Consider the following 27,010-nt stretch of genomic DNA (forward strand, 5'->3'; position numbering starts at 1 on the left):
AGCCTGGTAGAGACAACGAGTGCGGGAAGATGCGGTCAAGCTGGAAGAATTAACGAGGATCGCCGGCATTACGTTCGTTTCCGTGTACCTTGCAATTTCCGGGTGTGCCATAATTAAAACGTCGGCCGCTTTGACTTATCGACTCGCGCGGCGTGGTGTAGGGGTGTTCCGCAAGAAAAAGAAAGTACGAATCTCGGACTGTGAGACAAGGTTCTGGGAGAAAAAAGTTCTCGGTCCCTTTTCGATCGAGTCTCCTTTCACGGAGTTCCGGCCAATCAGCTCGGCTCTGACCACGTTGCCTGGTAGCGTCGCGGGGGCAGACGCGAGGAGGAGTATGGAAAGATGAAAGACGTTGTTGCGAGGAGATGGATATCTTTTCATCATCGAGAGCCTTCTTTCATATCGAGTCCCATTCGCACACCGTCGACGGAAATATTTTATTTTCCATCGTCGTTTCGCGTCCAATTAGTTTCTTCCTTTCTCTCTTTCTCTCTCATAGTTTCATTATAAATTGCGTACCTTGCCGACTTTTTAGATATCTGATTCTATATATGGATTTATTAAAAACGCACATGCTGTTAGTGTCACTGTTATCTTGCAGAATACGATAAAAATTAAACATGATTAAATATAAAAATTGCAGTGCTCATTTAGATTGTTTCAAGTTTAGTAAAGCAATTTTTATTTACGGATTTAACTGTTTTTTTTTTTTCGATATGTCACAAAAATGTATTTGTGCAATTTAAGTTGTTTTAAGTTGTCAAGTATCACGAAATATTTTCACAAAATTAACTCTTTATTTTTACAAATAGTCGTAGAATTAATATTGTTGTCAGTGCACGTTGCAAAATTTAAAAAGATTTGTCTTTTAAATAATACTTGACCCATATTTTTTCGGATCAATAAAACGTAGCTCGAATAAGATTTTGTACACGAAATCGATCGGCGTTCGTAACATCGTCACGAATAACGAAGAGATGACGTGGGAGTCTATAAGGTCGTCGAACTCCCTTTGCCCCAGGCCGTCGCCGTCCGAATATTCGATTAAATGTATCGACGGCGCTCTATAAATGTATACCGATGCGCCGGGCCCCATAAATTCCAAGCGATCCTGAAGGATGACACGGATCCCGCTTCCGCTTGTCCCCGTACGTTGCTCGTCGCAAAAACTGCTGGCCGTAAAAATTTAACAAGGGAGCTTCCCGGGACCGGAGGGTTACAGGATTTGGGTGATGGCGCGACAGAGAATGGGATTGAGAGTGAAAGAAAGAGCGAGAAAGTCGTGGAGAGAAGCGAATGGCGCGCAACGAGACGCCGAAAGGAAGGAAAGAGTGGTGAAGAGAGAGAGAGAGAGAGAGAGAAGAAGCTCCCGTAACTGTTCCAATAATACGAAATGAAGGATGATTCGTGCAACGGAGTGATATTGAAATCCGTTGGAATCCAATATTTATTATTACCCAAGCAGTCGCGTATCGTTCCGCAGGCAGCTATTGCCGCCCCGATAAAGTAGGCGCGGTATTTACGGTAGCTAGATTGCTGGGATTCTTCGCTTCTGGTATGTCATCGGATTTTCGCCGGTAATTTACACCGTTGAATAATCACACCGTCGTTGTAACCTGCAATTTCCCGACTCACTCTTTATTTTATTTCATCGCGCATTATGAATGTGGCTTTCAAATATGTCGAAAAATGTTTTCTACTTTGAAATAATAATTTTTTTTTTTGTTTGCTTAAACATTAATAAATATTCTCTGCATTAACAAAGTTTGAAACTTGCATTTTTTCATTTCTTTGTAATGTTAAAATATGAGGAGTAGCTTGCATAAAATGTATGTGAGCGATAATTAACAGTATATGATTAATTGAATTTTATTTGTCAGACTCGACAGTGTTAATACAACGGTTTTATGTGTGATACATTTGTACAAACAATAGCCCACGCGGATCGTCGTTAAAATTTTATCACTGCGTTTTAAGCGTCTCTTTGGCTGACCTGTGAACCCGAACTAGGGCGATGGTAATCCGAGATTTCGTCGGAAAAAGAGAGTCGCTGCGGCATTCTCGGTTCCATTTTACCCGTCTCTACATTCGGCATAAAAACTCGCTCACATACAATGCGCGCACGGCCGAATATGAAAATGCTCGCCTGCTTAGGAACGTACTTCGCGTTGCCGGCATACGAAGTGGCATTCGACAAACACTGTGCGGCTTTTCAACTCGCCGGAGCTCGAGGCTCAGCAGGCTTATTCAAATCGACCGGCGGCTAGAAAGAAGGAGTAAGACAGAATGCGGAAAAATAACAGAATAAAGATAAAGATAGACGTGGAGAAGAAAGTGGAGGATAAAACAGGTTGCCACATTTATTTCCTCGTTTTTCCAACTTTGCTTCAAGCCTTTCCGCGTTTCCCTCGGTGAAACACGTATCTACGAGTGTAGAGACGAATCAGACTAGACGAGGACGATTACTTGAGACCGGAACGGTGCTTGCGAATGTCTTATCCTGTTTCCGCCACTCGAACGATGATGAAACATTCTTGAAAATAAAACTACGTCTATGTATGATTAGAGACTAGATGAGAGAATGAACTTGGAGATAAAAATGAGCGTTATTTTCGTTAAAATAAAATGCCATTAAAAATAATTCGGAAAAACTTAAAACACAAAAGTTTGTTAATATTTAAAATTAAGTAGAACTTTTTGAAAGACGTTAGTTAACTTATAGTACATTATTTTAATATTAAATTAATAATGTTTTCTAACGATTTAGCTCCTTCTAAAAAATAGCTTTAAATCTATATAACCCGGTATCATGTCTGTTGCCGCGCCGCGCCACGTTGGTATTATATGCAATATTGATTTTTATTAACAATCCGTTTCAAGAACGCGAAACTCTGATTGGAAAGAATGGTTAATTTTTCGTGCCGGTTCAGAGCGAAAAACGTATTCCGTCCCGAGCAATCTACTTTCTGAAATGCGGTCGCCTCCAGCGGCGTACTCCGCATATACCACCAGGTTATTTTTTCCCTCTTGCGAGATATCGCTCGCGAATTTCGTTTCGCAGTCGACTCAGGTGGTCTCGGTCGGACAAGTATTTTAAAACCGCGGCGCGACCTCGACGATCGAGTACCGTGCCCAGTTCACCTCACGGTAGCTCGTTTGAATTTTAGAACGATAGTGGAAACTCGTGTACCTCGCGCGACTCGTGAATTTAACTTTCCGGCGAGTGAGCGCCGGGCGCGAGTAGGTGGTGCGCGCTGGGCGCGAATTAATTCACGACCTCCTGACAAACCGTTTTCCGTCGAATTATTCCGTTGTATCGCCGACACACCTTTCCATATCCCACTCGCGAAGTGTCGCGTCTCCGTTGCGATATCGCGTCCTCTTGACGTGTCTTAAGGGAATTCCTATCTTGTGCATTTGAGTGCGAACCTTGAGAAACTATTTGGACATTAAGCGAGATGCCACTCAACCCATTACGTTTCCCATTACTGCTCAACTTGGAGATGTCTTTGAAGAGTAGCGGGGAATCCTTCGATCACGTCTCGGAAACGATACAAGTCGCCTCGAGGCGACTTAAAATTCTCGTTATAAAAATTTCCTCGCGACTGTTTTTTCGAGAGGAAAACGCGGGAACGCTCGATAACGACGACGCACGACGACGAGCAAACTGAGAAACTCATGGGACAAACGGGAGACGAAATGACATGAGACTCCAGACGAAGTAAGACGAGTTCAGCAGTGACAAGGAACATGAACGATGGGCGCGACGGTGATGTTGGCGAATTTGAAAATAAAATTTGACGTTTTTATTGAAATCCGAGGACGGAGTACCGCGGCGCGCCCGCCGCGCCTCGCCAAGCCGCGCCGTGTCGCCGTGCTGCATATATAAGTGTAATCCTTCACGTCGGCGGGTCCCGGGGGATTTTAATAGCGCAGTTACGAATGATGGATCTTAACTCGAACGTAACCGTTCGCCGGATGTAATCCATTAGCGTTTCAATTCGCACAGTAATTCGCCGCCGTGGTGATAATAGCGCGGTAATTCGTAAATTTCTTCTCGCGTCGATGAAACGTTCGATTCGCGAGAAGCGGAAAAGACAATGAAAAGAGCCGATGGAAATCAACGACTCGATCCCGATTTCGAATTCTATCGCTCGTAAATTGGTGGCTATTCATCGTTGTATATTAAATCCGGTGAATCGTCGAGGGTATTATATATCCCCAAAGTTGGGCAACTTCGCTCATTACCGGCGATGAATAAACAGAAAAACTTCCTTCTTTCAAGTGTCCCTTTAATAACATCGCAACTTCGAACGCGATTCCAACTTCTTGACCCAGTCCCCTCGCCGGCGTGCGCGCCAAGTAGTTTTCGCGATCTCCCTCTTTCTCCCCCGATTCCGCCGCAACCCAGTTTTCGATTTAACATTATACGGCAAAATCGCGTCGGACATCACCTGGTTCGTGTTGTTATTTCGTGCACTTACACGGGAAAACTTCCTGTCCGCTCAATAGAGCCGCACTCGACCTCGTCGATAAAGGAGAAATATAGGGACGGGAATCGGAAGCACGAAATCGCAGAGCCTCTGTTGGCGCATCGGTTAGGCGCTCGTGTTACGTAGGTGGTAATTGCTTGAGAATCGATTTAGCCGCCTGCACTCCGGCGACGTCGCCTTAACCAATACAGTACGCCGCGAACGATGATATTCCTGTCGATAACAATTTACCCCCGATACGACAGTCTGAAACGCGCGTCTCTCCGGCCGCCATAAGCGAACTTAAACAAAGACGATGGAACAATGCGCAACAATATGATAGCATTGACAGATTCGATTCGAATCGGAAAGACAGCGCGTCGTATGAATGTAATATTGCGTGAATAGAAGTGAAACAAATTCTTATCAGAAAAGCGAAACAGCACTTGGTTGAAAATTAAAGAACAAAATAAAAATATCAGTATCAATATTCTTTTCGTGATCTTTGATTTTATATTTGAATTCTTGGCTTGATTTTGTGAACATTACATGTTTCGAAAATTTTTCTTCGCATGTTTATATCATCTTGTATAAAATTTGCACTTTCTACTCACGTCGCGATAGATAAAAATTATTTCATCTTATTGAATTTTATTCGGGCTTGTGTCGACTTGTGCGCGTCGCATGCTGTTCCCGTCGGCTGCTGTTCGCGTTTAAGTGACAAAAATGCGATGGTAAAAATTTTCTCAAATATCGCTCGAAAGAAATAAAACGCGCTCGACGAGACGTATATTTATCGTTATACAGTTACGCGACAAGATAGTCGCGTGCGATTGCGATCACACGGGATTCGACACGATAAGATGAAACAGGACGGAATGTACGTATTCCTATGCGGTTAATGCGCCGTATAACGTATAATATAGTAAAACGAGATTAAATCTCGCTTCGCAAAAATCCCGAGTGACTTCAATTAATCATTCAACTCAGTTGAAATTTCGCGTTTTTTTTTCACGCGACCGTCGCGAAAACGCAAGAATTTACGGAAACGAGCTGGAACATGACAAACGATCCGTTGACTTGGTCGTCCGCGTTTCTTCACTCGATCGTACGCGCTTTGCAGCTGTAAGTGATATATCCGAGACGGAGTAGCGGGAACGGCCATAGATCGTTCCGAAGCGCGGAAGATAAATAAGCTCCCGGAAATATGTGGCGATATCCCACACGGATCCCGCTTCCGAGTTGGCGACCGCCGCGGAATAATAAGCGAATATTTTCGTGACACGTAATTCCGTTTGCGAATGCCATCTCGATGTACGATCTCTGCCCCATGGGGAGTTGGCCGGAATCTCGATAACCGCGCGACCAATCTGCTTGAACTCGCGGGTCAGTAGGTCACTCCTGTACAACAATTTCGTACATTCCTGCGGCGGAAATCTTCCTCGATAATTGCTTCCTCGATCGGAGAATGTTTCGATTACCAGTGCGCGATTAAATTATCGTTTTACTTATCATAACAGCGCGACTCCTTCTTTGCAGGCACTTTTCTGAACGGATTGTTTGAATTTATACGCTTCATCGGGCTCATTGTGGACTTTTTTTATTTTTCTAACAAAGTAATCATTTTAATTACATCTCACACGATCGACTTTTGACACGATCTCATTCCATTTACACTGCAAACTCGCCTCTGATAAAAATCACGAATATTCTTTCGCCCGAATCGATGTGTTTGCTGGTTTCTATGTGCCGTGAATTCACGCGGAAAAAAATGTAATAAAATCGCGAGCTGATTGCACGTGGCCGTTTGGGACACGCGTTGTACAACCGCCAGCTCGTTACCGGCATTTTTACGATTTTAGAAGAATGCGGCTGATTGTAGTTTCGTTGAATCGCCGAGTTTATCTGTTAATATCGAAACTACATGGATCATTAATCCTTTGCATTTTAACTCATTTTAATCTTGATGAAATCGGATAAACACCTTTGTGCATTCTCCAACACAAAAAAGAAAAAATTCGGCGCATTCAAAATGCATTTTCGAATCCGATCGTCCGACGTAAATGTAACTTTTGTGTTGTAAAAACTGTTGTAAGCCAACTTTAAAAATTTCAGCGAGCTAGCACACTGAAGATCCCCGAGCTTTCTGTGTTGGAAAAAACTTTGCTTCTCTTGGAAAGTGGCGGAATAGTCCTTTCTCGAAATCTTTCTTTCCACCGCGTTTGGACGAAGCCGCTTGTCTCTCGGTGGTGGGGGACTTAAAATTAACTCAATTAAAATTGCGGCGAACGTACGTTCCTGCCACTTCGGCTTTTCACTCTCTCGCGCGCGCGACATACACGCGAATACACAGAGGCCGCCCATTTTCCGAACGGTCCTGAAATTATCGGCGGCGGTCTGAGTGAAGCCCATTGATTACCACTGGTAATTGCCATTACAACCTCCATCTAGTCGCGCCCAATCTCCCCCACTCGCCTCGCACACTCCTCCTAAGCCTCTCTCACCGCGGTTCTTGATATCTGCAATGAATTCAAAATTGAATCCACGCGTCTCCAGTAACAAACCACATCAAAGAACGTCTCAGTTGTCGCGAATTGCGCAAAGTGCACACGAGCGAATGGACTTTGGCCACATTTGCCCAAGTATTTAATTTATTACACACGAAAGTTTGATTACAAATATCCATGGAAGGGAAAAAAGACGAGTAATGGCATTATTAATAACGTGAAATGCAGTATGGTTTTGGAATATCAAAAAAATATCAACAGAAAAAGATTATGAATCAAAGTGTGAGTGTTGAGATGTAAAAAATGATTAGAAAACAATAATAATGTTAATGTTGTAGAATAATGTTACAGAAACGTTTAAGCTCCATTTTTAGACCCTCTTCAGTCCGGTCGGGTTGAAACCACTAATTGTGAACATCGAAACATCGGCCGGCAGTGTTTACACGTGATCACAATTAGCGGTTACGATCCCATCAGACTGAGGAGGGTCGAAAAATTAGGCTGAAACGCCTCTGTAACATTATTCCGTGTTGATTGTAACAAGTTTTAGCATGTGGCGTTATATTTTGCGTGAAAGTTTATTGCGATTAACTTGTCTGCGCTGCAATTATCTCACATCGTTTTTATAACATCTGAATATTTATGCAAGACATTCTTATGAAACGCAGTGTGTAACGCCACAAGCAAATTGGACTCCATATTTGTAGAGGCGGATTGTTACACGTGTACGACATTACACGCAAAGCCAGACTTCCTATTTGCCGAGGCGGACGGCTACTTCGATCTCTAAAGCGGCGTATCTGTAACTACCGGCTCTACGATTACATTTTGCCTGCGAGCGATACTTCTCCGAGATACACCCGCGCGCGCGTGTGTAACTCCTGATTAGTATCGCGCGCGGTATCGATCTTACGTTACGCCGAAGGAGGTAATCTATGCACACAAACTTATTGCTTGCTTCCTCGAATTTCTATTAAAGGCGTGAACAAGAAAAAAGCAGACATTTGTAGCTGCAGTATATTTTATCGAACCGTTTAACCATTTGATTTAATACTTAATTAATGATCACGAAGAATCTGATATATACGTTTCAACACGACTATTTTAGTGCGCAATTTAATGGAACAAGCGTAATGATATTTTATATTTCCCAAGAATAATTTATAAGTCAAACTAAGATGACTTATACACGAAATATCTATAACGGCTCTTTTGCTCTACGATAAATTTCACATTTCAGAGACGCTATTTTGGTTAATGCACGTAATATCTTATTATGTGATCGAATGAGACGCGCGTGTTTTACTCGACAAACTGGAACAGGATGAAATTTAGTTTCCTTTCAGAACTCCATCAGCAGGCTTTTAGTACGCTTTTCACCAAATCAATCCGCCGTGACGTGGCTCTCCGATAAAGGATGACTTTATCTCGTGATCGTTAATTGCTTAATTTCGAACTTTATATCAAATTTGTTTTACTCGACTGATTAAAAACTTGATAACGAAATCTATAGTAAATAAATTCCGTGTATATACGTTATTTTTTTGCGTGCGCGTGAGATTCGATTTTGTGGATTGACGAGTAATTCCGCCGAGAATGTCTTTCCTTTTCCGAGCCTTTCAGATTAATTTTTTTATATCAAGAATTTAAAGTAATGCAAATACGTTGTACCTTGCTGCTATTAATGTCTTATTTTGTATGCTAAAGAAGAAGCATACATTCAATAATTTTAATTAAGGTTGACGTTCCATAACGTTGCTAATGTAGAAGAAAGCTGAACTTATTCTTATGATATTAATAATAATTCTGCTCTAAATATTGGAACTCGACGATATTTTCGCAAAATTGAATTTCCTAAGGTAAAAGCTTTCTCGCATATTGTGATTATTTTTTCATAAAAAATATTTAAAGAAACTAACACAGAAGATCCTTGAACTGAAATTGATACATCATCAAAATTTATAAATCTATAAGATGTCAAATTACTTTCGATTTATTTTTTTCTGAGAGAAGCAAAGTTAATTTATTCTCATTTATCATGTATGATGTATGTTATCACCATAGCAGTAATAGATTTAATAAATAATTTTCTATGTCAAGGGATTGCCGATTGGAACCTAATACAAACTAAAGAGCAGAGAGAAAATATACCAGATGTTACTTCTGGTCACGCGAGAAAGTTCAGCAAAATATTTGTCCCTTGGGACTTGCAGAAATTAAGCTTTCCCAAGTATCATCGCTCGTCACGGATCCCCTCGTATGATGCACGACACGCTATGATATCCATTTAATGTGCCCGGATATGCTTTTCGAAGTAAATTGCACTAAATTATCGGCGACGCCATTAAACGTTGCGCGAATATCTCCATGCTCGTCGCTTCGTCATCTAAATGCGACATTTAATTATTATCACGCGTCAGTTGCATCGCGCATAATTTAGAAGAAGAATCCAACGCGCGTTCGACCCCTCTTCTCTAACCGCAATCAATTACTCCTAGAATATTAACCATAATTTCGATATATTAACAGACGAGAAATTAAAATTATATTTCAAAATGTATTGCGTTGAAAGTTTTTGATCAATTTTATAACAGTGTTAATTTTGTACATTTTACTTGTGAAGCAAATATTAATTTTAAATTAATCGTAATGCGTGGATTCAAGTTGCGTTGCGGCAGTTTAATTCTGATATATATTACATATAGAACGATTTACCGTACTGTAATTTATTGCCATCTTTTGTACCGGCAACACGAAATGTAATTACAAAATTTGTAAGAATGCACTCTACAGTATACGTACAATTACTATTTTATAAATTACGAGCGAGCGCGATTCCAAAGGGAAGGACGCACTCGAAGAAAATGAATTGGAAACGAATAGCAACATCGAGGAAAGCAATTCGCACGCTCTTGCGCGTCGACTTTGATGCGGATTTAATTAATCTACGCCCGAAGCTTAGTCCGTGCGCGCGCAGCGTCAAACGAGCTTAACACACAAGAGGGACAGGAGGAGAGGAGCTTTCACGAGGCGTTTTCCATGCGAAAATCCTACAGTGATATCTCCTCAGCGTTCCCTTTCCATTTCGACTCTCGCAAGGCTGTCTCTGGAAAGAAAAAAAAAAAAAAAAAAAAAAGAGAAGAAACAAAATCAAAAAGAGGAGCGGGAAACCGGGAAGCGAAATGCCGCGGCGTTAAAAATAAAAGAGCGAGGAGAGCGCGCGCCAAAATGGAGAGGAAAAAAAAAAGAAGAGGGAGAGACGCGTCGGGCACGTCGATTGATTGGCACGCTGACGTGCGTGGCCACGATGGATGACGCTTTATTTTCCACGGTACACCCCGATTATGGATTGAAAAGCGGCCATAAATCCTCGTGAATACTTTACAGGTACGTTCCGGCAGGTGGAACGGCAGGTGAGGGAGGGAGAAAATTTCATCGCGCGGCGTTTCGCTACCGCGAGAAGAGATAGAGGAAGATGGGAAGGGAGGGTGGGCGAGAGGGCAGAGGGTCGACCGGATGAAGAAGGGAAAGAGGGGTGAAAGGCTGGCTCGCCGGGGCAGGCGCATCGAGGTGTTGGCGTAGGATGTTACGGTGGATGCTCCAAAATTGAATTTGCCAGAACGCGGGGCGTTTGATTAAGTGCTTTCGTCAGGTACCCGGTCGTATCATGCCCGATAACGTTGTCGTTCTCGATTTGCGCCGATTCTCGATTTTTGATCGCGCGAATCCGTCTGGTGTTTCGCGCTTCGACGTCGCGTCGGCCGCAGTAGCGAAAAACCGATTCGCTTAATCGCACCTTGCAATTTTCCTTAATGCGGGATTTCCTTTAACGCGGCGCGAAAAGACTTCCGGCTGTTTCGGGGATTTTTTGCCGGGGAACACACACGACGCTTATTGCGATGTAATACCGCAGTAACCCCGATTAAGCCCCGATAAGCAAAGTAAAGCTGCAAGCACAATGTAGAGCGCAATATAGAAATTTTTTTGCGAATGAACAGACAATTCTATATTACCAGTTAGATCGAATCGATACTCATTTAATTGTATATATACGCGTTTAACGGCAGACAATGCCGACAATGAGAGACTGCGCAAAACGCGAGAGTGCATTTTATTTTAAACACTTTTTTTCCGCGGCTCGAATCGGTTCTAGGATCAAACTCGTAAAAAAAGTGTCGGAACTACGAACCGCAAAATCCACGTTGAATATTTCACGGGTCAGTAGATATATATCTTTTTCTGGTGAATCGCGCGACGCGATTCAAGCGATGTTGCGAGAGAAAAAAGGCGGACGCGTCGTCAGAGTGGCTGTATATTGCTCCCGTGCACGTATCGCCGATAAACGCGACTCGTGTCGAGTAAAGTCGCCGGCGAGTCCTCACCCGACGTATCGAGTAATAATATTCGCGTTAAAGTCGTGAACTCGGCGTATTGGAGATGACTTCAAAAGCACTTTTCACATTACGAGAATTCACAAGGCATCATATCTTCACTTTAATAGAATTTTTATTTAACATTTAGTTACATGGGATATGTAATATCAAAGGTGGAACTTGTAGCGAATGATGATCTCCCTTCACTCTTTTACCTAGAAAAAATTTATTTCAAACTATGAATCTATTACTACAATTAAGGTCACGGGCTTGGGTTATCCTATATACTTGCGGAAAATTAGCTTGGATCAGCAAACAAAAGCCAAAGCGCGGTACCTGAGGCCGCATAATTTACGAAAAAAGCTAAAGGCAGTGAGGCAAAGTGGAGAGAGAGTGGATGGAGAAGCGAAATGGGGAGAAACGAGTGGGCGTAGAAGAGGGAAGAAGAAAGGCAGGAAAGCGAGTACCCATAACCTCGTTGATAAAACGCCGGATACGTTCGACGTATGCACGTAACTTCCAAAATAATGAAAAAAGCAAGAGAAATATCCTGGCCGGTTTATCCGACTCCGCTTCGATTTCGCGAGAGCGAATATTCCGCGAAAAATATCGCCGTGCTTAATCCGCGAACGATCATAGCTACATGCCAGCCCGATACTGCATACATATCCTATGCGAGCTACCAGCCGAATTTGTTCCAAATACAGAACGGCAAAAAAGAAAGCCGGTGACGGCTACATGCATAACTTAAGTGACATAAATATCCCCGATTCGATGTCCAAGCGCTTGCCGCTTTCGTGAAATTCTAATGGAATGTACATGCATGATATGTGAAAACAATCACGCGAAAACCATTTGAATAGCACGAAAAAATCAGTTAAACTGCCAAAAACAACGGCTTTAAAAAAATTAAATTTAAGTCTCATACATGAAAGCGTTTCATTCATTCAATATCTTTAACAATGTGTTTCTCTATCTTGTAATTCTTTTATACGAAACTATTTATATTTTTTTTCTTTACAGTACTGCAAATTTTATTATTTTTAATGATTATTATTTGGTCGTTGAAAAGATAATAACAATCAAATGGAATGTTTCATATTGCCGTGCCTTCACAAAAGTAAAATTAACCCAGAAAATGAAAGAACATGGTTGATTTTTTATTTTTGTGAAACTTTTTTCTAGTTTTTGAAGTAATACTCACACACGTTTTTCTTCTCATTGCAGTTCCACCGGAGCAGCCGACTATTTTGGATCGATGGGGCCGCATCTTGAATGGCACAGCTGGCCCTTATGAGGAAGGCGATACGCCGTACCTCACATGTCGCGTCACCGGCGGTAAGCTAATTTGAAATACACCAATAAAATACGTATATACGTTGAGAAACGTTTATCCATCTTCGCTAACCGCGCCTAATGCATCTACATTCGGCATGCGATTTTTTATCTTCTCAACCAATTTAGATTCTCCCATAATTTCTTCTCGTACAGCAATAAAGTATTTTTCTCCAAACGGACTATCATCTGTCATAGGTCGTTTAAAAATCGTGATATTAACATTTACAAAGAGTTCTACGAAACTTAAGATATTCTTTCTACCTACTTTCTATAAAAGTACGCGGTATCTTGCATGATTAACGTTTGACATACATGCCGAGAGAGATAATGCACGCTTCCGCGGGAACCAGGAATAAATCAGCGAGTTTCCATCTCTTCGCGCGCCGACATCGTCCGGGAATAAAATTCCTTCCCGTTTTCCATCCCGAAAAACTTGGAGACGAAGTAAGATTCTCCTCCGTTCCCGTCGAATCTCTCTTCATCCGTACGTCACACGCGGCGCATTTTTGAAAGTCGTCGCTCGCGGCAACCTCACCGCGAAATCGTTGGGAAACTTCGATCGCGGTCGGAGTCGCTGGTGTCGCCAGTTATTAGATCAGCCAACTTTTTATCGGCGACCGTGGGCTAAGTGAAAAGTTCAGTGAAACGCGCGGGGGAGTGTACGGTCGCTCTCTATCTTCGCGCAGAGAGAGAAAGAGGAAGAGTCCGGGGGTTAGCCAAGGCTGTGTGCGGTGGATCAAGCGTTGAGGAGGGTGGCAGGGGGGTGGAGGGGGAAGGGAAGCACCTCTCGAGTAGCGCTCCCCGCTGTTTACTTTAGCAACTGGATCTAAATTTCTGTTTATAACTGTGGCAACTTCTTCGGCCGCCTTAAAAGATTATTTCCAGCCCCTCCCGCCGCGGGGCTTCAAACCTGTGCACCGCGTATCCTCGAATGCCATCGTTCTGTCTACGAAAGCGTCACTCCGTCTACGGAGGCGTCCTTCGAGCTTTCGTCGTGATTAAGCATCGCTCCCCGCTCGTCGTCGTCGTCGTCGTCGTCGTCGTCGTCGTCGTCGTCTTCAAGCCGGAATGCGGCCGCGGATAAAACGTCGTTGAAGATCTTAAGTCGTCGCGACAAAATTCGGCGAGCTCGAGTCACGCCGCGAGTGCAGTCGCATCCGTTATTTGAATATTCATTGCCGCCGTCGTGATTCTCTCATCGTTATTTAATTGTCGCAAGTCAAACGCGATTCTCACAGATGAACGCAGATTCCCAAAAATGTGGCGCTTAATAATTTGGATTTGCGTTAATGAATTGCAATCAACAACTTTTATTAATTTTCATACGGTTGCCGAAAGGACTCCGCTGAGCAATCATATTTGCATCAGTGTTACAATTATTTCCAACAAATTACCCCGCTAAATTACTTCCTTCGATTACTTCCAATACGCTTGTTGCAGCTTGACTCTCGGCGGCGATGTCGAGAAATTTATTTGTTTCCACGGAATGTGCACAAATATGTCGAACCAATGTAATCTGTCAACGACAAATTCCTATCGAAACGTCCGTCCATCGGTGAGCAGCGTTATATATCACGACATATTGTACGCCTTTCTCGTTCGCGAAAAGCGAAGCGGAAAAAAAGGAAGAGGAGAGAAAGATATTGGGAGCTTCGTTACCGCGCGAGGAGATGAATCCCGTTGTTAGAATCGTTCCCCGTCCTCGAGCGCAATCATATTAGTCATCGTTGCCAAATACAGGCGACGAATAACGGGCCGATTCGACGCCCTTGTTCATCGGCGAGTCCCGCCGATGGATATACCGAAATATACGAAGCCCGGGAATATTGCCATATGCAGATTCGATGGGAATTGCATTCACGCTGCGCATCGATCAAACGCACCGCCGCGTATAAATTGAATATCGAGAAGAGATCGGCTTATCCTTAACAATACGGCAGCGCGGCGTCGCGCTGCCGAAGATCCCACCCCGCCCGCTGACGAATCCGGCGTTTTAATTTAATTGTAAATAACGCTTACGAAGGTGGAAGTCGATCTCTCGCGATCGGATATACCGCGCCGCGCGAAACGAATGAAAAATCTTTTTTTCTCCCCTTCCGCGTTTTTTAATCGTTCGAAAAACTCGCAGCAGATTTTTCGACTCCATATACCGTCGCGACGTAGAAGTATTGTAAGAGCATTAACTGTCAACGCTCGGTGCAATCTTTTGCCAGCCAGCGAAGTGCGACGGTGTGATGTTTTTATTTAGAATTAAAACGCTCGCTTGTTAAAACGATCGGACGGATCGATCTCGATTGTAAGCGACGGGCTGACACGTGACATCCCGCTCCGCGGGGACCTACTTCGCGCGAACGAACGTGCGTAATTCGCGTAGTTATCGGAACGCCGAAAACAGATATACGTGCGCTTACGTATGAGAACGCAAATGACGCGTTCGAGCTGTGCATTATCGAATTTTCGTGAGTTACATTTCTGGCGTAGTCGCGCTCGCTCGCGGCGCTTACTAGCCGCTTCCGCCGCTCGTTATCTTTACACGCGTTTTATCCGAGTTGGGGAAGCTGCGCTGGAAAATTGTCGGAAATTCATACGGCTTGCGCGCGGGATACGCCCCGGACAGTCTAATCTTCATAAAGTGAATGCAACCGCCGACGCACGCCGCTGACTGCGACGCGAGATCTGAAAATGGGAGCCGCGATCCGCCGTGTAATTCCTCTCGTCGTGTCTTGTAAAAACAACGCCATGTGCCGCGTAATTAAGCGGCGCGCGATGTCGACGTTGATGTAATAAAAATGGGAATTTAATATCGCACTCATCATTTTCGAGTTTGCCGCTGCGGCAAACCATCTAAAACGAGATCGATCGGTAATGCTGCCGCGTACATAAATAAGTTTTCAAATGAGTCGCGCGAATATTTACACGCGGATGAGTGTCTGTCATCAGAAAGATATTAACAATCACAACATCGTCTCGTTTAATTTATACGCAAATTGATGGCAAACACAAGTGGCTTCGAGAAGATCGGTGTTCGTCATAATCTATTTCTTCATATCGCGCGAACAATGTCAGAAAAAGATGCGTAACGCAATTGTACATCAATCATGAAGAGAATTTGATAAAATAATTCTATATTCGTGAGATTTCGCATTGCAAAATATTAGTCTGTAATATTTAAGACGCAGAGTTTTTTTGAACAAGTGATATTGTGTGATGTATCGCCATTTCTTCACCTCTTCATCACAACATGGCATATGCAAAGTTTTACTGCGTGGAAAGGTGCGTCGAATTTTTTGATAAACAGTGTATATTTCCCGGAAACACTCTTACACGCGATTCACACAAAAAAGTCTAACCCTCTCCGTGGTGTCTGTGTTATCTATAATTTATGACAATGCCGGTGAGAAAATTTTACGACTCGCTCTGCGCGCAGAATTTATTGCCAATTACTTGACTTCGTGCCCGGAAAGAATCGAGGGTCCTTCCACGAGGATGTATACGCAACCGTTAAAGAAGTGCTTCGCTCTTCGCCGTCGTTTCGCGGACGGACGCGGGAAAAATTCGTCCCTCTTTCGTCCCCTCTCGTCTCTTCCGCATAAATTCTAATATCGCGGGTGATTACCGAAGACGACGGTCCTTACATTTAAGCATGCAGGCGTCTCACCAGCGTTCTGAGATACCGGTTGCACCGTGGCGTCGTTCATCGAAAATGAAGAAACGATTGTCGTGACGACAGAGGAATGCGATGTCTCGAAGATTCTCGCACGATTCTATAACAGGCGCGACCCTCTCTCCCTCGTTATCCGCTCATCCCGTGGGAAACGCGAGCCGAGGAAAAATAATTTCTCCATCGACGAGACTCGCGGGAGAAACAGCTCTCTCGGATATGATGTTCCTCCGGAGCATCTCCGTTAATCTCCCGGCAAAGTCACGACAAGCGCGTGACAAAAATCGCGATATCGTATTTGATTTCCGATTCGGGGGATCGCCGCTCTAAAACCGACGTGTACAATTAAATGCAAATTCTGCGCCGTCGAATATGCAATTCTCCGCGTGTCTAACAAGAATATTAATATCGGCGCGATCGTATTTTTTCATATTTTTTTTTTTTTTTTTCGTAATATTCATAATGGTGTTTTGCGTTTTAACTCGCGCTGCACGTCGATGTTATTTAATCTCATTCGAACGTAATCGCATGATATTCCGGAAGTGGCAGTTGGTTCGCATTTCGTGATAATAATTGCAAATAGTTGCCCGGCCGCTCGAGAATTTTTTTCTATCTGCTAACTGGACGCGATGATTGCTCGTCGATTTCCAGCTATCGTAACAATAAACCCAGTAGCGAATCATTTTATTCCGATATAATTCTCGCTTGCGCGTGTGTATTTTTCTCGCCTTCTCTACATTTTTTCGACTATATAACTACGGAGCACTCTCCCTATTTCCCTGGAGCGTACGTGGGTGCTCACTGCCCCGTTTATCGGCCACGCGTTATGTGTGTGTGTGTGTGTGTGTGTGTGTAAAACGAATACGTATTTATTCTTACCAAATCTCCGCTCCGACACGATATATCGCGTTGAACATCACTAATTTTCCAATGTGAGTGTAACGAAAGCTCGCGCGCGCGTGTTGTAATTGTACAATTAAACATTTAATCAAATTGATTCACTGGCCGTAGATAATCGCGATCTAATTTATACCAATAATTAAATATTTGCTATTCTATTAAATCGCATGATGATTATTCGATGATTATTTGAAACAGTTATATCCCGCTCGATCCCGATCTCTGTAAACAGAGAGAACGTTTTCAGCGTGACATGTGTTATGTTATTTTCAATAATATTAACTGCACATCTCCACCATTGTTTTCGTTTATCGCGGAAAGTCGAATTTCAACACGAAACACGCGTCAGTATCCGATGCAGCGCGCGCGCTGGCGATGCCGGGCGTAAAAATTCATTCCGTTCACCGTTGGTATCGAAGTCAAATGCCGGGGAACGATAAGACCCGCGCGCCAACAAGAGGGAGCATCGGCGAAGGGAATTTTTTTGCGATGCCACGTAGAAAATATTCGGCGGACACTGTGCGGAGTTTTTACTACGGGAATCGATATTGGCCGCGGCCGGCCGCGGGAAACGATCGGCGGCCACGATTCGAATATGATTGCGTACGATGCGCATCTCTCGGCGGCGAGGAAGAAAAGGGGGAGGGAATCGGAAAACATAATCCAGTTTCCAAGGGAGGCGAGCACGTAACTGCAAAACTCGTAAATCGCGGAAGTTCCAATCGAGAAATAAGATACGGTGCGATAAATGAAAATGCGAGATAATACGCCTTGCTCGTATTCGCTTCGCAATCTGCGATCCGGTTAGACGGAAATGCAAAAACGAACGGGGAGAAACGGCGGTCACCTCGGTATTTAAGTTTCACGGGATTCGCCTCCGAGAAGCAGTGGGAAAAATTGGCCGGTCCGAAGTGGCGCGATAAGAAAAACCGCGGTCGTATATAAATGTCGCACATAAACGTCGGTGTGAATGTCGTCGTAAATTTCCTCTTCGACTCATAATCTCGAATAAAATTTACTGCCGGCGATGAGAGCGAGCGCCGTTTACGGCAGTGAGTAATTCGCCGGTCGGCGATGAGTCAGGGCAAATGACTTAATTGTACGGACTTTTACCGCTGCAAGTGTCTACGTGTTGCGGGAAAATCCGCGACGACAGGAAATCCAGCGCACATGCGATACCGATCCTCCGATGTAATACAGCAGTCGATAAAATGCCGGATATCGCGAAAACGACGAAAATATTGATATTGCAGACGTAATAACCGTAGCTATTGGTTCCGCGGGCTGAAGACGCAAAAATCTCCCTACATATCGCTACTTTTATATTTCCGCAATACTTTTTCACCGATCTATCGGTACAAACAGCGGCGTTGCGACGCAGACTTGTTTGAAATATTTCGTTTCTGGCAACTCGTCTCTGCAAATTCTTCCACGTCAATCACGATTACGAGTATGACGGCGTTTTAACCGTGTGATATTATCAAACGTGGACTCGCATTCGCCAAGTGAGTCTATCCACACTGCACATTTTTCTCAATATATATTTCAATTGCTTGCGAGATCGCGACAAAGAGACCACGCAAAGAATATCGCGATCGGTTTTAATCAAACAAGCAGTCTCCTAAATCATGAAAGCGGGGGAGCAGCAGAGGTGCCGAGGGTAAAGGAGCTGAATCTACCGGGGGAGGATTCTAGTCCTCCGGCGCGCAGTAGGTAGGTATTTGCTTTAAGCGGAGTTCGAACCGACGGTAAACTTGTTAGATGTGACCCGGGCGCTCTTGCGGACCGCTCTTAATCCCGCAAGATATCGTCCGGTATCCGCGGATTAAAATCCGCACTTTAGTATCCTCCTCCCCTCCCCTCACTCACCCGCGGCGCCAGATAACACCGCTGGTTGTCGCCGGATTCGAGGGGAGAAACGAGGACGGGGCGGACGCCCGATGCATCGCATCGGCGGGGGAGAAGTTCAGATATAGTCCGGGCAGTTAAAGTCAACGCCAGGGGCGCGCCCGAAACCTTACCTTACCTCCTTACGACTATCGCCCTTATTCCGCTCAGCCACCGACCTCTCGCTCGTCCCTAAGTACTCATGCAAACGAGCGGCTGAGCTTACGAATTAAGTGGGCACCGTCGCACCGCGTCGTTATAACGCGCCGTCTGCTCTCTGAAAAATGCTCGCCGTCGAATTAAGCGTACAGCGTACTCCCGGCAAACGGGCTATTTGTTCCTCTCCTCTTCTCTTCTCTTCCTTTTTTTTCTCTCTCTCTCTCTCTCTCTCTCTCTTTGTTTTCTTCCAGGAGTTTTCTTAAGCGGAGAGATTGCGCGATTAGTATAATTAGCAGCGACGAGACGTGGAACTTGCGCTCGCTCGCGTAGAGATGCGTATATCACACGCGTAAACAAAATATATAAACAGATATTTGGAAAAAATACAGCCAACATTGCGCTGTTATATGGGATTTTTATAATGAAATGTTCGAAAATATTTTTCATGTGTTTTCTATAAATTCGGCAGCAATTTTGAACGTGAGACACTTTTGAACAACAATATTTTTTATATTTATATTTTGCGTGAGTGAAAAACTACTGTTTTTCGAACAGGAGTTACGCTATGGATGAGAATTGTAGATATTCGACAGTCAATAAAACTTTTTGTCCAAAAGAAGAAGGTTTTTTATTTGAAACTAATTCGGAAAAAAATTGTTATTTGAAACTGCCTCACTCAACCTCTAGCGATATCTCACTTTACAGATTATCGCTACCTGGCTATCGAATATACTGACGTTTGGATAGATTTCGTTAATTGATTAACTTTTACCGTGTGAAAACGTTGAAAAAGCTATTGATACGTCAATGCGTGATTTTATGCTTTTATATCGGCGCGATTCTTTTCATCGAAATTAAACGCGCACTAAAATTGTCTAGTACGCGTAAATAGAAAAACCATTTGTAGCGAATAGGAAATCATAAAAATCGCTTTTCCTAAATCTGTTATATTCCCGTGAACGTCGCAATTCAGGTGAAATCTAGTAAACATAATGGAATTAATTTCGCGTGCCGGCAATATGGTGTTCGCGCCAGACGGCGGCGCGCAAGAAAAAGGAACGGAACGGGGCGAGAACGATGGGAATCGGGAGCAACGAGACGGTTAAAACGCAATCAGGATTGGCGGGCATCGTGAATAACAATGATACGGAACTAATCTAAGCAAGAGAGGCTGTTTTCCCGCCGCGATTGGGACGATGTGCGGCGTGTTTTCCGGCTGGAGATCAGGTTGCAATTCTAAGTGTCGCATCGATGTTGCATCGGACCTGATTAAATTGCGTTTCCGGCGCCCGCACACTACCGTGAATAACAATGAAACGATGGCATTCGGATGGCACATTTTTTCCCGCACCCGCGAGGCTCGAGAAATTGTGCTCGTCCATTTTCCCGGCGATTTTCGTCTGGTTACGCGTGCTGCAGTGTGCGAGCCGAAAAAATGTTTCCGTACGCCAAAATAATTTTATTCCGCGTGATATTAAAAATAATATTGATAAAGGAACAACCATATGTTATTATTCAATTCAAAATACATTCCAGATCTGTTAGGTTATATTAAATCAAATTGAGATTGACTTTTGGAATTGGGATATTTACGTGATTCATAATAAAACAAACCTTTTTTTATTCGTGTTTTTTTTTTTGTTTTTTTTTGTTTTTTTTTGGGTGGGGATTCCTGACAGAATTTGTAATTCCGATAGAATTTTTCGAACGTTTCTTGGGACACATGCGCCGCGATGGCACTGGAAGGATTAATGGGAAAAATCGTATAACAGTTTTCATAAACAAAATAAAACCCATTTTTCACAATTTTGTAAATTTGAACTTTTCGTGGCCGTTATTTTGCCAATTCTGCTTCTACATGAATTTCCGCGGCTCACGCTAAAACTGCAGAAGATAGACGATGTTCCTGCAACGGTCTTTTTTTTATGCTGCTGGTTCAGCTAGTAAAATAGCCGGTCTTTACGGTAGTAAAAGGAAAACTCAGCTTCAACGGCTCATAATTCCGACATTTTTCAGTATTTCCTCACGTTTCTCGTTTTTAAATGTATAATTTAACTGCAAACTGGTTTAAAGAATTACAGGAGCTTTGTTTAAACAGAGATTCGAGAAAATTATATTATCCGGAAAAAACTACCTATATTCTATATATATATATATATATATATATATATATAATTAAATTGTTATATTTTATTGTTACATATTGTTGGTAAGATTAAAATAATCTCGCTAATTTCGATTTTTCACAATGCGTTAGAGACGCGCATTGTTCTCACATGCATAATGCACGGAAAGTCGGTTACAACTCGCGTAACATAATCTATGAAAACTCATTTCGGAGAGAGGTGAATACACATTTTCAATAAGTATAAAACGAGAGATGAGATTGCGCGAAGCTCGACACTATTTCCCGTAAGAGGAATTACCTCCGTCCGTATCCGGCGCAAGCCGCGAGCTACCCTCGTTACATGGCTCTCTTGATCACGTCGTCAGTCTGTGTTCCATAACTCCGGCCAGGTAGTACAAATATTGGCGTGATAGTCAGCAGCAGCCGCCTGCAAATATAGAACCAATATCTCGATGAGATATCGATATTTCCGAGCATCGGATCAGCACTTTTGCTTCCAACGCTAGCTTATCCAAAGCTATTTAGGGTAAAGCTTTAGGGCGGTTTAATGCACACATCGCGCGCAGCCATTAATGTTTTAGTTATTATCAGAATGCGCAGTGCTATAAATATCGTCATTTAAAGGGATTAGAAGGATTAACGATATAAATATAATATTCGGTCGCATTTACGTTTCTAGGTTTTTCTCGTATCGATTACCAATATCTGTTACTTCGTGAGCTAACGTGAATAAAACGCGGATAAACACCATTAATAATCTCTTCCTTTATTTATACAAACGGGAACAAAGCGTATTGTTTAAGCACTTTAAAAGGATAATAGACGGAAAGTTGAAAAAGTTATGCGTGGGAAAGACGTGTGGGTGAGTTGTGTAACCATATTTACTTTCGCGCGCACTTCATTTTGATCGGGAGAGAGAAAGAGAGAAGGGGAGAGAAAAAGAGAAAGAGAGAGAGAGAGCGCCCGCTCTCTGCGGGTCCGCCGTGTAATCTCGTTTTTAATTTTTCAATCACTTTGATCGTTCCCGTCGTACAGTCCGGTCGTTATATAACCCGTATTTATTGGCTCTCCTTCCATCGGTGTAGCGCAACGTATAACTTCCAGTTATCGAGCGCGTACGCTTGCGGCCCCGGGACCGAAGTCTCCTAGTTTTTGTTTGGCATACCACACCGAAAGCTCTGGGGGTATCGGCTAATTTAAAAGTTCCCGGCAACTCGTCTGCCGCTTAGTAGCCCCGGCAAAGCTCGTTGCACCGTGTACAGGATCCTCCGTGTCCATCGTTTCCCGGCGGGCGCTTTCCCGCGTGTACCGCTGCGTCATCCCTCGTTCATTTCTTGGCTCTAAATGATAGCTACGAGGATACGTATTAGGTGCGAAAAACTCTTGCAGAAGAAGCAATTAATTACAGGAGATAAAATAGTTTAGAGAAACGTTCTCGCGACTATAAAATTATAAGAGATTTTAAAATGAAACAATGAAACCACCAATAAAGTTGTCAAATTTGAAATTAAACTCAAGTTTGAATTAATTTAAATTTTATATAATAGAAATTTTTTAATAAAAACTAATGTTTCGTTTTTGTTGCAGGCAAGCCGCAGCCCATGGTTACATGGCTCATAAATGGCCGAGTGAAAGATGAGGAGTACGAAAATAATGCTGGCGATGTAATCGAAAACAGGTGAGATATTTTCCGCTATAATATTTACAGAGATATTTGCATACATAACTTGAACACCGGGAATTATTGTTCTTATGTAAATCTTCTACGTGATTAATTTTGTATATATTTACTCAATTTTTTTTTACAGATTAACGCTCCAGCCAATCAGCCGGTCTGATCTTGGCTCGAATTACACGTGTCAAGCGCGCAACACGGGTCTGGTGGGTCCGAAGGAGAGCTCGATTTCCCTAGATCTCAATTGTAAGTAAATCCAAATCCCTTCGTCGATTTTAAGAAGAATTTTTTGCACGGAGAAAGAAAAAGTATTTATATACTTTTGTATAAATTTTGGCCTCCGTCGTGACAGTAAAAAACCCCAACATACTTTTATTAAAACAACGAGAGACTAATGAAAGCAAAGAAGGAAAATATAAATTCTTATCACGTGGCCAACAAATCAGAAGCCTCGCCCTCGAGCCTATCTTGTCTCGCATTAACGATAAAATCTACGAGACACCAAAAGTGGGCCAACATCCTTTGCTCCCTCGCCGCTAGGTGAGTCGCCTTTAAGGGAAGATAAGGCGAGATAAGACGAGAAATATATTAAATCTACCCTCGGGCCGCGCCCGCTCTCCGCGCGCTCGCTCGTCCCCTCTCGAGGAGGAGCGTGAAGAAGCATACAACCCTCGGCTTCGCGAAATTAGAATTCTTCGTTAATTCGCTCGGGGTAAAAGTCAGTTGTGTAGAATGAGGGGCGAGGTGGCGTAGTTCTAATTTTCGTACTAAACCGAAAAATCGCCGAGCGAAATCTTATCTTGTCGGGCTATCCAACGGTCGCTAGACACGATCCGGAGACACGACGGGATTCGTATCGCGCGTGCCGATTCGCTGCCGCCGTTTCCACGCGACCCTTTTCCTCGATCGCTATCGCCGACAATTCGATCGCCGGCCCTTGATTCGATTACATCGTTATCCATCACCGACGTCCTCGTAAGGATTCCATCAGTCTTACCCTTTTTTTTATCCTACACATGCGTGTGTATTATGGAAGCAGGAATTTCGCTTTTGCACGGCGTATGTCGAGGACCGTGGGATAGAACGGTGATCGATATGTGTCCAATAATCAAGTCTTCCAAAAATCACGGATTTTCGTCGGAGCTACTAACGAAATTGAAGGCCGGTTATCGATGAGCGAGGGAAAGCCCCATCATAGTGGCGAATAAAAAAATTGCAGATTGAAGCGGTCATAGAGAGGGAGAGAGAGGAGAGAGGGAGAGAGAGAGCCGTGATGAGGGAAAACGGGAACCAGCAGAGGTCTCTCTGACCTAACGATGAACGCTGACGCTCTTTGATTTTCGTTACTTCGGCAAAGTGCACTCAATGCGTATTTATACCATCGTTTTATTTTTGCGAAATAAAAACAGAGTTCCGAACAAACAGGACATCCTCCTGCTTTCGACGCTTCGGAGCGGTGCATCAATCGCAAGATTGCTGCATCGACAAGCGCATCATCGGTTATCAGGATGTCTTATTAACTTGGAAGGTTGATCAAACTTAGCGAACATTCTCGGGGCAGATTATTGGTTCAACATTACTGTACTTGTTATGTTACGCAGTGTCATGTTACATATTATATGTCGTAACTTGTATAAACCATTTCGATAATTTGTAAAATAAATGCACGCAGTTACATAATGTTAAAAAAAAAATAGAAAATATAAAATAAATACATAGTTACATTAATGCATATTAAAAAAAAAAAAAAGTGCGAATGGATACAAGTTTCACATTTATATAATTGGATAACTGACTCTAATAGAAGCGCTCTCACATTTTACGTCGAATATTTGTATTGAAGCAAGAAGTAAAGCACAAGGCCGTTCCATTAGAACAAATTGTTTAATTACATAAATGGAGCGATAAATATTTGACGTCTACATCAACATAAACAATTCACTAGTGATAAGGATGGTAATATAAAGATAATAAATAACAAATAGGAGCGCATTCAATTGCAAAACAGCATATGGAAACCTCTATTCATATTTCACAGACGAGCGAATCGTATCTAGTCGACACCAGCCGATTGGAAACTTGAATTTATTGGCCGTCAGAACGATTGTCACCTCGCGAGTAAAATTTAGGACAATGCAATTTTCAGCACAAGCGGAACTTTTGACAAAGAACGAGTTATTAATAACAGATTGAAAGTAATAATTGTAAAAAGTAGCAGTACGCGAATACGAGAGGACGACGATGCCATAAAATATTCAAAAATATTTATGCGACTAAATATTCATACTTTGCGCAAAAATGTTTGGCGAGTTCGTTGGCCGCACGTCCGCCTGGACAACGTCGAAAATATTTGTTTAACTTACGCAATTGTTTCCGAGTTCCGCACGACTATATCGACGTGAATACCGAAGTCTCGCCCAAAACTCGAGGGCGGCTGTAGATCAACAATTTATCATTTCATAACGTGAGAGATCCATTTCAGCGATTTTACATCGCCACACGTATTGGTTTCAATCCATTCTTTTTAATTCCTTAAGGCAAGGCAAAGATAATTTTAGTGCAAACTTTGTATTATTTTTAGAAATTTAGTTTTTGGAAACGTACGTAAATTTTTACATGTTATTTTAAATTTATTTGAATATAAAAATTATAAACGTGTTTATTGTAAATGTAAATTTTGAGAAAAAACAATTAAAAATTTATTAAAAAATGCTTGACATATTGTTCAAGGGAGCTAAATGGAAAAGTTATATGCGATATGCACATTAATACCTTAAAATATGATTGAAATATCAAATTAATTTATGAAAAGTTAATTAATTAGAAAGTTAATCTTTGCCATCAACTGTCAATTTTAGAATTTTTCTATTTTTCTTTCAACGCCTCTATGTCAATTTTAATATACAAAATATTCTCTCTCCTTTTTCTTTCTTTTATAATATTCTTTTATAATATTCTTTTATATTTTGATCAGATTTTATTAATTAATAAAAAAGGTAATCAAATTTGGCCGAATATTTTAAATACATCTTACGGTTGCTTTTAATATAATTAGACAATATTATGCTACTTTGCAGTGAAACCTCTAACTGTGATTATAAGAAGACCGGGCAGGAAAGGAAAGAACAGCGAGTCCCTCTTGGCAGGGAAGCGATACGACATGGAGTGCGAGACCACTGGTTCAAGGCCACCCGCGGTGATAACTTGGTACAAGGGCCGCAGAAGACTGAAGCACACGAAGGTGAGTAAGAGAAATAAGAAGTAACAGCAGGTTGTGTGCGCGGATTTCCTCAGCGTCGAAGTGGCTGCGCCTTATCCCTCTTTCGTAGCTTACCATGGGATCCCGTATCCCTTTTGTCCCCGGTACACAAAAGCCGCTTTCACCACGCTTTCTTCGCGACGGCTTGTCGCTTTCATTTTTGCCGGTGCTTTCGCGAAACACTAAAGGTACAAGCCGAATAATCTCGCGCACGGATAATCCCAAAAGCGCGAACCTCCCCTCGACTACGTGCTTCGATTAATCATGATCTGTTTGCTAATACGCTGTTTTAACGCGATTCGATTTGTACGTGATTCCCATGGCGCGGCAGAGACGCGTAATTAAGCGGCTAAGCTACTTATTATCCTCCAGTCGGGCTCCTCGTCGTTAATTAATCGTCGTTGCCGACTAGGAGTTTTAAAAAAGACCGGGAGCAAAAGATAACGCGATAATGCGTTCTCTGGCTCAATTTCGGTTGTTCCCAACTTTCATTTATAAAGCTTAGGGACTTCGCCCAGCTGTATTTTCTCGTGAATTCAAACAGCGTTACTACAGAGTTCTTGCGTTAAAAAGCTCTTTATTTTTCAAATGAAAGATTGGAAATCGCACAAATTAAATTTTAATTAGTTAGATTTATATTATTTTTTTATT

General features: G+C 42.7%; 1 protein-coding gene across 4 annotated transcripts in view; it reads left to right on the forward strand.

Annotated features, from left to right (window-relative positions):
- The window catches only part of LOC105677193 (kin of IRRE-like protein 1), a 337,620-nt gene that overhangs the window by 267,995 nt on the left and 42,615 nt on the right, over nt 1-27,010 (forward strand). For all 4 annotated transcript variants that reach the window (XM_012375624.2, XM_012375623.2, XM_067347905.1 and 1 more), the window contains 4 exons: nt 12,580-12,690; nt 23,013-23,103; nt 23,234-23,346; nt 26,178-26,341. In XM_012375624.2, the coding sequence (XP_012231047.1) occupies nt 12,580-12,690; nt 23,013-23,103; nt 23,234-23,346; nt 26,178-26,341 (479 nt within the window). The remainder of the gene's footprint in view (nt 1-12,579; nt 12,691-23,012; nt 23,104-23,233; nt 23,347-26,177; nt 26,342-27,010) is intronic.

This window comes from Linepithema humile, chromosome 1 (assembly GCF_040581485.1).
Source record: "Linepithema humile isolate Giens D197 chromosome 1, Lhum_UNIL_v1.0, whole genome shotgun sequence".
NCBI classification, from domain to species: Eukaryota; Metazoa; Arthropoda; class Insecta; order Hymenoptera; family Formicidae; genus Linepithema; species Linepithema humile.